This window comes from Calonectris borealis, chromosome Z (assembly GCF_964195595.1).
Source record: "Calonectris borealis chromosome Z, bCalBor7.hap1.2, whole genome shotgun sequence".
NCBI classification, from domain to species: Eukaryota; Metazoa; Chordata; class Aves; order Procellariiformes; family Procellariidae; genus Calonectris; species Calonectris borealis.
This window is the reverse complement of record NC_134352.1, coordinates 34,079,243-34,088,944: the sequence shown is the minus strand read 5'-3', so window position 1 is coordinate 34,088,944 and position 9,702 is coordinate 34,079,243. Positions and strand designations below refer to the sequence as shown.

Below are 9,702 nucleotides of genomic sequence, written 5' to 3'. Positions count from 1 at the left end.
CAGAGGCTATTGGACAGCAGTGCCTTAAATATTTCACACAGATAATAATGAGAGAATCTGGTCCCCAAGAAGGGTCCAGGAAGGTGAATTAATAGTAATCCCAGTACCCGGCTGCTTCTTCAGAGCCAGCTCCACAGAGCAACTTGGGCTTCTCACCCATACATCTCCCTGCATCTTCCAGGATATATCAAATCTATCACCCATCAATGGGGACCATCCTCGGGTTAGCTAACAGCTGGTCATTTTTCAAGTTTTCTCTATTTTTCTGTGACTTCTCCATTGGGTCTGGAAAAATACAATGAAGCAGCCCCATGCACACAGAAAATCACAAACAAACAAACAAACAAGAATTCATCCTCTTTGCTGTATGCGAGTGTCCCCACATTACATGCAGGACTTTGAAAAGGATGCTTATTGTGGAGTTCTTGTTTGCACCAGTCCCACTGTGGGAGCCACTTATATAAGTCATTGTTAAAGTTTGGGGAACATCTGAATTCAAAGATAGGGCAAATCCATTAAAACAATGATGGATGGGGCAAACCCATTAAAGCAAGGATGCCTAAGCTTGACAAAAAACGTATAAAGCTCTTTCTTTTCCATAAACAATTCAAGGTATTTTGCCCCTTAGAGAAACAAACCACCCTTGGATTGCTAGAAAGTAGAAGAGCTGCTGCATGCAAGAGATACTGGGTGGTGCTGAAGTGTGCGAGGGTGCTGGTCACCTCTGCCCGGGGCTGGTGAGGCTGAGTGAATGGTACTCGGCAGGAGGATCAGCACCTCTGGAAACAGATGCCTGAATCTCACGGGAGTTATCCCTGTGAGAGAAATTCACTGGGAATCAACAACCGGAACTCTTCTTGAGAATCAGACCCCTGAGGTTAAGCCCTGCTGAGTTACAGCCTCTCAAGGAAGAAATACCGGGATGATGGGCTATAAGTATAGTGAAAGTCACCATCAGGACTCTCCCCTGCAAGCAGACCCCTTTCCTCTGGGGTGTGAAAGCATGCTGGCTGCCCAGCAGAAAAAACAGCTCATGGTCCAGAGACCTCCTGGCATCAGCACTGGCAAGACACTTCTTACAAGGGACCAAAACACCAAGAGCACAGACCTGTAGCACCTCGCTACACGGTGTTTGACCTAAACCAGCCCAAGGCTCTTGGATGGTGACAATACGTACCACTGGGTCTTTCTGACCTCGCTCATGTAGGAAAGTAAAATAAATATCAACAAGATAGGGTCGGGCTTTCAAAAAGGAGGTGAAAACAGATTTGACCACAGGCACTGCTGACATTCTCAGCGTGAACGTTTATGATCTTAAGTGTGCATGTGCCATCTGTGTATGTATGCACTCGCTACTGCTTGAAACCTGCCTGGAATTGCCTGCAGTCTTCAGAAATGTGCCCTTTGCACTGTACTAATCATCCACAAGCATAACTGCCAACCGAGCGGGGTTTTATTTCTGTTCAAAGAAAATAAAGTACCCCGTGCAAGAAAAGGTAGGTCAAACTTGAGCTCAGTTGCATTTTACGAAGAATATACAATAGACGGTAGAAACAGATCCCCAAAAGGCAGGTCTCCCTGGGCAGGGCCCAGGAAGGCAGTTTGGTGGCTGCAGCTCTGGACTGTCTCACCTTCCTGGGTGTGCAGAGATCCTGCGGGAGGAGGGTGACTCCGCAGCACCGCACCTCTCCGGAGTGCGCCGTGCACAGCAGGCGCATGGGAGACCTCTCCCAGTTCCCACCCCCCCTCGGCCGCAGTGCAGTTGAGGTCAGTTAATTTGGGTTGCATGGGATGTAAGAAACCCTCCAGATGCCAAGTCTCCTTTCATGAACCTATCCACCTCCACCTGCTCTCCAGCAACCTCGTTAGGGTGAAACCCAGCACAGCACCAAGGATTACGGACTCGCTGCTTTTGATTTTAAGTAGCCACAAGGATGCTATCGGATACACCCAGCATCATGGGTTTCTTCCCAGTTCTTCTTCTGTTATTTTATGCTAGCACGGGAGCCGGGGACCTGGCAGCTCCTGGCCCTGTAGGCTATCCGCTGCGGCATGCTGCGAAGATAACACAGCGCAATCGCAACGATGCCAGGAAAGCATCTTGTTGTCTGACCCCAACGACGCCGTGACACAATCTTTCCTAAAGTCTGCGGTCCCTGATTCCATCAGCTGCTGTCGCAGACAACCAAATCAAAGGGGATAAGTTGCACATTGTGGTTCCTGAGAGGCAGTTCGTGGAAAATCAAGTTCCAAACTTAGGCTTTAAAATAAACATATCAAGATAAACAGGTTGGTCTTTGTTTCAGGCACAATCAGCTCGACTGTTTTTTTCTTGTTGTTGATGTTCTTACTGTTTTTAATGTGGGATGCCATTTCCTGACGACTGTCTCTGCTCCAGAAACCTGTGCTCTTCCATCACCTTGGCTTTTTTCCATGTTTTGGTGATCCCAGGTGATCGGTTCAGCACCGGCTCAGGCTAGCCACTAAGGCTTCCTTATGATCAGCCCTGTCAAGCAGTCATTCTACTCTGCCCTGCACTTGCAGTGAATTACCGCTTGGACTGGCCATTGATAAGAGTTGTCAGCATCTGGTAATAATTCTTCTTTTCCCCAAATGGGTGAACAGCACTGGTGGCAAGGCTCGGGCAACCCTGCTCTCGCAATAAGATGTGGTAGATGTGGAAGAAACCCCCTTCTACCCAGGGAGGGAGAGGAACACACACAGGCCACAGCAGTCCGGCACAACGAGTGCTGCAGCAGACTTCTTTCTGTCCAAGCACAGCATAATCTGGAAAAATGTCATTGCACGTCCCAAGGCAAGAGGGACACAAATTCTGTGCAATTTTCTATCTGAATTAAGCAATCCCTAAAGTCAGCTTTGAACAGCACAGAGACATGCTGTGTTCTGAGTTAGTGGAAGGAAAGTTTTAGAGAAAATTGGGAAATTTGGAGAAAACTGAGACTTGGAGAAGCGGTCAGCTGGCGAGAGAAGGCATACTAAAACAAATCTGTCTTAAGAAAACAACATTTAGGTTGTTACGTAGGCTGGGAAAGCATCAGCTCTGAGCAGTTGCAAATTTAATGCATTTAACTTCCACACTCAGCAGCATTAAATCGCATTCCCTTTCGTTTAGGGGAGGAAAATAAAACCTTTTGGCTTGTGCTTATTAAGTGAAACAGAATGTGTTGACCTTTATGCAGGACATTCAAAAGCAGGTGGCAGTGAACTTACCGATGCCTGCAAACGTACACTTTTTTAAGCACCCTGCCAACATTTACACAGTTCAAAATCAAGACTCGGGTGGATGTAAGTGGGCCACATCTTTTTAACATGAACTTACACATACCTCGCACGTGTCCACCTGAATTACCCAGAAACATTGTGACCAAGTCTATTTTAATGAAAGATTGTGAAGGCAACCTGTATTATTTCAGCCCGCGTTATTCAAGCCTCCTCTTCCTGGAACCGGCAAAGTTCTGCCATTTATTTCAAAGAGATCCGATCACTTATCTGCTTTTGAAGCTTCCCTGTTCTCCTATTTCTAATAAGGGATGTAATTTTAATTTTGATGTTGGCCTCGAGTGATCCTGAACTTGAAATTTGGACCTGGAAAATACCGCATTGCTTAGGAGATCCATAAATTAACATTTACACCAACAGGAAACCAAAGAAAAACAACGGATGGGGAAAAACCACCTAGTGCAAGTTTCCACATCAGGGGCTTTCTCCCGAGACTAAGCTAGAAGGGACGTTCAGACCTAAAACCATGCTGTTGGCTTTGGATGCTGATCCTTAAAGTGGTTGTCAAAAAGCGCTGGATAAAAATCGCAGTTGGGAACGGGCAGCAACGCTGTGGGGGCGGCCGTCCGCGGAGGCTGTGGCGCAGCCGGCCAGCAGCCCCGGGGTGCCTCCTCGCCCTTCACCAGAAGCCTTGGGGCATCCTCCTGGCGCCTCACCGGCCTCCATCTCTCCACGCGAGTTCCCGGCACATCTTCTGCCAAGACGTGGACTTTGTGCAGGAAAAAAACTATCTTCTAGTGCCAAGGTTATTAATAATTAACATTTGTAACACGAAGCTGGTAAAACCAGTTTGCTAAAATAAAGCCGGGCATTTTATTATTATTTTAGGGTTTAATTTAGTCATCGCAAGTTACTCAGGCTCATGTTTGCAAATGACGCAGGGCAGGGACTGCACCCCTCCGCCCCGACCAGTTCTGGAGAGCGGCCAGCCGCCCCCCGGGGCAGCGGGGCGGGGGGGCGGCCGCGCCGGGAGGCGACTCCTGCGCCGGGACGGAGCGGGGGGCGGCCGCGGGGCCCGGTGCCGCGGCCCGCCGGGTCTCCCCGCGGCCGGGGGAGCGGCGCCAGCTCGCCATTGCCCTCTGCAGGAGCCGGGCCGCCGCTCCCGCGCCCCCGCTCGCTCCCGCCGGCGGGCCCGGGCCCTTCTGTGCGGTGTCTGGGGGGTTGCTTGGGTTTGGGGCTGCGTTTTAATTTTCTTTTCATTTCTCCGATTTCCTTCGGAAGACTTCCCGCACCGCACCCGCGGTGCTGCGCCCGCACCCCCCTCCCTGGGGGGGTCCAGCCGGCAGCCAGCCGCACCCCCGGCCCTGCCGCCGGCCCCGCGCCGCTCCGCCGCCGTCCCGCGGGACACGCGGTGCACCGCGCGGCGCCCTCCCCTCCCCTCCCCCACCGCCGACGACGACGCGCGGGCATCCCCGACCTGCCCCTCCCTCCCTCCCGCCCCGCCCCGCCCCGCCTGCCTGCCTGCGTCACGCGGCGCGCGCGGCAGCAACAGGCTGGCGGGCGACGGGCGGGGCGGGGCGGGGCGCGGCGGGGCGGGGCGGGGCGCGGGGGCAGGGAGGGAGCACCCTCTCCCTCTTTACACCCCCCCCCCCTCGCGCGCGCGCACCGCCCCCTCTCCCCACGTGTCAGTTTGTTTTCGCCGTCGCCCCGGCGACGAGGGGCGGGGCGGGCGCGAGGTGAGGTTATAAGAAGGGCGGCGGCGGCGGGCGGCGGGCAGTGCCGAGCGGGGCGCGGCGGCGACGGGAGGCGGCGGCGGCAGCAGCGGCAGAGCGCGGGACGGCCCGGCCCGGCCCCTCCCTCCCCCCTGGCACCACCGCGCCCCGTCCGTCCCGCCCGGCTCCCCCATGGCCGCGGCTCCCTGGGAAGCACCTCTCGCCGCCGCCCTGCCGGTGCCGGAGCCGCGTTGCCGGGCGGCGGCCGCCTCCCCGCGGCGCCGCTAGCGCCCCGCGTCCCGCTCACCTTCGTCTCCGGTAAAGCACCGAGGAAGGGCGCTCCCGCGGCACCACCCCGGCGGCGCTGGGCCGGCTCTCCGCGGCTGGACGGCGCGTCCGTGCCATCCCTCCTCACTCTCCTCCTCGGCGGCGCTCGGGACGACGGCGGCGGCAGCAGCTCGACGTGACGCCCCGGCGCGGATGCGGTGGGTGCCGGGCGCGGCCCCCGGCCCGGCCCTCCCTCGCCCCCGCCGCCGCCGCCTGACGCCGCTGTGCTCTCCCCACCCGCAGGCAGCCCCCCGGCGAGTGCGAGATGGCGCTCAGCGGCACGCTCCTCCCCTCCATCGCCACCTTCGCGGCGGGCGCCGCGGGCCGCGAGAAAGCGGCGCGGCCCGCGGGCCCCGGCAACGTGAGTATCGGCGTCGCGGCGGCGCGGGCCGGCCGGGACGGGGCCGGGGCGGGGGCGGCGGGGGCCGGCCGGGGCGAGCGCGGCGCGGCGGCGGGCCGGGGGCTGAGCCGTGCCCGTCTCCCCGCAGCGGTGGCGGGAGGAGCTGTCGCAGCTGAAGCGGCCGCCGCCGGCGCTGGCGGCGCGGCCCGTGGAGGCGCCGCCGTCGGAACTGGAGGCCGCCGCCGCCCTGGGGCCCCGCCGCGACGCTGAGGAGTTCAACGAGCTGCTGGACTTCGACTTCATCCTCTCCAACTCCCTCATGCACCAGGAGCCCGCTGCCGCCGCCGTGGTGGTGGCCCCCGCCGCCGCCCCGGCCCCCACCGCCAGCCCCTGCCCCGCCGGGCCCTTCGCCTACCCGCTGCCCCGGCCTGAGCCCGCCGGCCTCCTCTACGGTGGCGGCGGCGGCAGCCGCGACGGGGCCCCCGCTGCCGGCCCCGCCGCCCCCTTCAACCTGGCCGACATCACCGACGTGTCCCCCTCGGGAGGCTTTGTGGCTGAGCTCATGCGGCCCGACCTGGACCCGGTGTACCTGCCGGCGCCGGCGGCCCTGCCGCCCCTGGGCAGCCTGCAGGGCAAGTTCGTGGTGAAGGCCGTGGGCGAGTACAGCCACCCAGGGCTCAGCCCCAAGAGCGGCCCCCCGGCTGCCGCCCCGCCGCCCGGTACCGAGGGCCCCGGGGCTCCCTACAGCCCCCTGCCGCGGATGTGCCCCAAAATCAAGCAGGAGGCTGCCCCACCGTGCACCCTGGCCCCGCCGCCGCCACCGCACGGGAGCGGCCCCCGTGGAGCCCCCCAGCACGACTTCTCCCTGGGCCGCCCGCTGCCCGCCCGGACTACGCCTTCGCTGGGGCCCGAGGAGATGCTGAGCGGCAGAGACTGTCTCCCCGCCGCCCCGGGGCTGAGCCACCCACCGCTGCCACTGCCCCCGGGGTACCCTCCAGCCCCCGGTTACCCCTCCTTCCTGCCCGAGCAGCTGCCGCCCGGCACGCTCCAGTACCAAGGTGAGTCCCCGTGCTCTGGCGGCGGGCGCGCTGGGGCGCCCGCTTTGGCACTGGCCGCGGCGGTGCTCACTCCTCCCTGTCCGCCTCTAGAGCTGATGCCGCCAGGGAGCTGCCTGCCTGAGGAGACCAAGCCCAAGAGGGGACGCCGGTCATGGCCCAGGAAAAGGACGGCCACGCACACCTGCGACTATGCGGGCTGCGGCAAAACCTACACCAAGAGCTCTCATCTCAAGGCGCATCTGAGAACCCACACAGGTCAGTCCCAGCGTGGGTCAGTGGCCTGAGGGGCATGGGGCGAGCCCCTCGGACAGTGAAAAGTGGGGAGCGCAGGCAGAGGGCTAAAAGTAGCAAGTGGTAACCCTTCTCTGCTGGGTTTCTGGGCTTTTTTTCCTCCCCCCTTGGCTACATGAAGTCCTGTGCAGTCTTTGCTTATTGGCTCGGTGTTTTGCTTAATGGTTCAGAATGACTCAGATGTGGGAGCGGGTGGGTTTCTTGCCAAGGCAAAGTTTGTTGCTCCTCTCTTGCTATGTGGCTAGCTAATTAGCAGGTAGTTGGAAGCTGGGCTTTGTTGCTCTAGATGGTGTTGGCCCACTTCTGAGAAGGGAGCAGACCTCTCTCTAAGATACCGCTTTCTCTGCTCGTGGTTAAACGCTTCGCACACGCACCCCTCTTGTCTTGGCTTGCTCTAGTGCAGGAGATTGTGCACCTCTGCGAGCTGCCGTTCCCTTTCTGAGGAAACCGTGATGGGCCCCTTGCGAGTGGGGCTTTGAGCTGTGTCGGCAGCAGTGAGGGGGTGCCTCGCCTACGCGTGGGAGCGCATCTTCCCCTGCAGTAGCACCAAAGAGGCAGAGTTTAATGGTTGATTGGCTACTGCTAGAATTCGGATAAAATCTGCCAAAGCTTGTATCTGAGCCCGAGTTCAAACTTCAACCTTGCTGCTGAATGTGGTGTTGCAGTAACTTGTGAGCTTGTGAAAGCAGGTACATCGCGCGCGGTTTCGCCAGTGCGGGCATTCCGTAACAGTGATTAAATAACCTGGGAATTTGCATAATTTAAATCCCTGGATTGTGAACTTGATTCAAAACTTTCTCCTGAAGAGGAGATGGGAAAGGGGGAAACTACTGGTAGTGCACTAGTTAGGCTACACCTTCAGGTAATGGCAGTGGAGGAAAAAAAAAAATCGGTCAAGTGAACAGGATTTCCCATCTGCCCTGAGCTGGTCAGCACCATCTGCAGTGTGTGTAGGACTGGGAGTTTGTAATTGTCAAGGAAAGTCGTCTTGCCGTCAACAGTGGTTTTGTTACAGTGAAGACAGTAAGATTGAGTTCTTAATCAGGCTGAGCTAATGAAAACAGTTTCCAGCTGTTTTTTAATTCTTGAGACCTACAATTATCTAAATACATTACGTCTGCCGAGCTATTTCTGGTTGCTGTTTGGTCGTATAACATTAGCCGGCAAAAATACACTCTATTATTATCTGAACTTGTGTGCTCTAAAGCCTCGTGTGCAAGACAAACCGTGGAAATGAGCATTTTAGTGAAGATTTCGGTGATGCCAACATTTTATAGTACCTGTACATCTTGAGAAGACAGTCTTACTCTGTTGGTCTTTGTAGTTTGCTTGCAACTGCTTCAAGAAGTTCATTGCATTTTCTTTGACATCACCCTTTTTCTTACGCAGGACAACACGTGTTAGTGCTTCTTGAAAGAAAGGTGTTAGAAGTGGTAGCCATGAAAAAAACCTAACTGACATCGTTTATTTTCTATTTCTTTAAAGGTGAAAAGCCTTATCACTGTGACTGGGAAGGCTGCGGATGGAAGTTTGCCCGATCCGATGAACTTACTCGTCACTACAGAAAACACACAGGCCACCGCCCTTTCCAGTGCCAGCGGTGTGACAGAGCGTTTTCCAGGTCGGACCACCTCGCCTTACACATGAAGAGGCACTTTTAATTGGAAGCAGTGGATCTTTCCCCAACTGCCGTAGAGATTCAGTATTTACAGCACAAGGACTGTCTTCCGCAAGATGGGGAGAACACAGTTTAAGCACTACAGATAATCAAGGTGAAGTCTTCCAAAGAGTGGAAAAGAGGGATAATTGCATACAGACATTGCAACTTTTTTTTTATATATATACATTTAAAAGAAAAGAGAACCAAAAACATTGGGGTCAATGACTGGATCTTCTATCATTCCATTTGTAAATCCAACTTGAATTATTTCCGGACTACAAAATGCCAAGGAGTGACTGGAAGTCACGGATATCAGGGTTAACAGACTGTGTGTAGTTCGGAGGGTGGGGATATTACACAGGGAAATGACATTCCCTTAATTTTCTTTCAATGCAATATTAGATGTAAATGTCATCTTGTACTTTCCTTTTTTTTCCTTCTAAAAGCCATTATGATGTTAAAAGAGGAGGAAAATTCAGGTACAGAATTATATTTTAAAAGCCTATTTCATGGTGCTTAGTGACTGTTGGTTCTAGAGGTACCAAAAACAGGAAGCCAAAGTTCTCAAACTGCTGCATATCTGACAAGGAAATATTTTTGTCTTCCGATCGCCAATTATGACCTAAATCAGGTAAATAATCCTGGTTTATCTTTTTTTAAAGAAAATAACGTTATGCAGACAGTCTGTAATGCACTGTGGTTTCGATGTGCAATAGTTTGTACAATGGTTTATTCCCAAATATGCCTTAAGCAGAACAAATGTTTTCTATATAGTTCTTTACATAATAAATATGTAATATAAATTTAAGCAAACTTCTATTTTGTATATTTGTAAACTACGAAGTAAAAATGAACATTTTGTTGGAATTTGTATTTTGCATATTCAAGTGGAAAATAAGTTTTAAATAAACCTATAATATTTTATCTGAATGGCTGCTCTAATTTTCCTCTATGCATGGATATGTCCAAAGAAAGTTTATTACGTATTTGTTAGTGGTTGAGTTACCCAAGGGGCGGGGGGGGGTGGCGGCGAAGGCTTTTATAGTCTTAAGACTCTGCAAGATAGGATTGTAT

General features: G+C 54.7%; 1 protein-coding gene across 1 annotated transcript; it reads left to right on the top strand.

The window, feature by feature from the left end:
- The first annotated feature begins 5,117 nt into the window (after nucleotides 1-5,117).
- On the top strand, nucleotides 5,118-9,558 carry KLF4 (KLF transcription factor 4). Its single transcript, XM_075136533.1, is given in 6 exon segments — nucleotides 5,118-5,468; nucleotides 5,471-5,515; nucleotides 5,518-5,640; nucleotides 5,768-6,677; nucleotides 6,768-6,932; nucleotides 8,454-9,558. Coding segments are annotated over 6 exon segments (1,455 nt in total). The 5' UTR covers nucleotides 5,118-5,432; the 3' UTR covers nucleotides 8,630-9,558.
- Nucleotides 9,559-9,702: the final 144 nt, after the last annotated feature.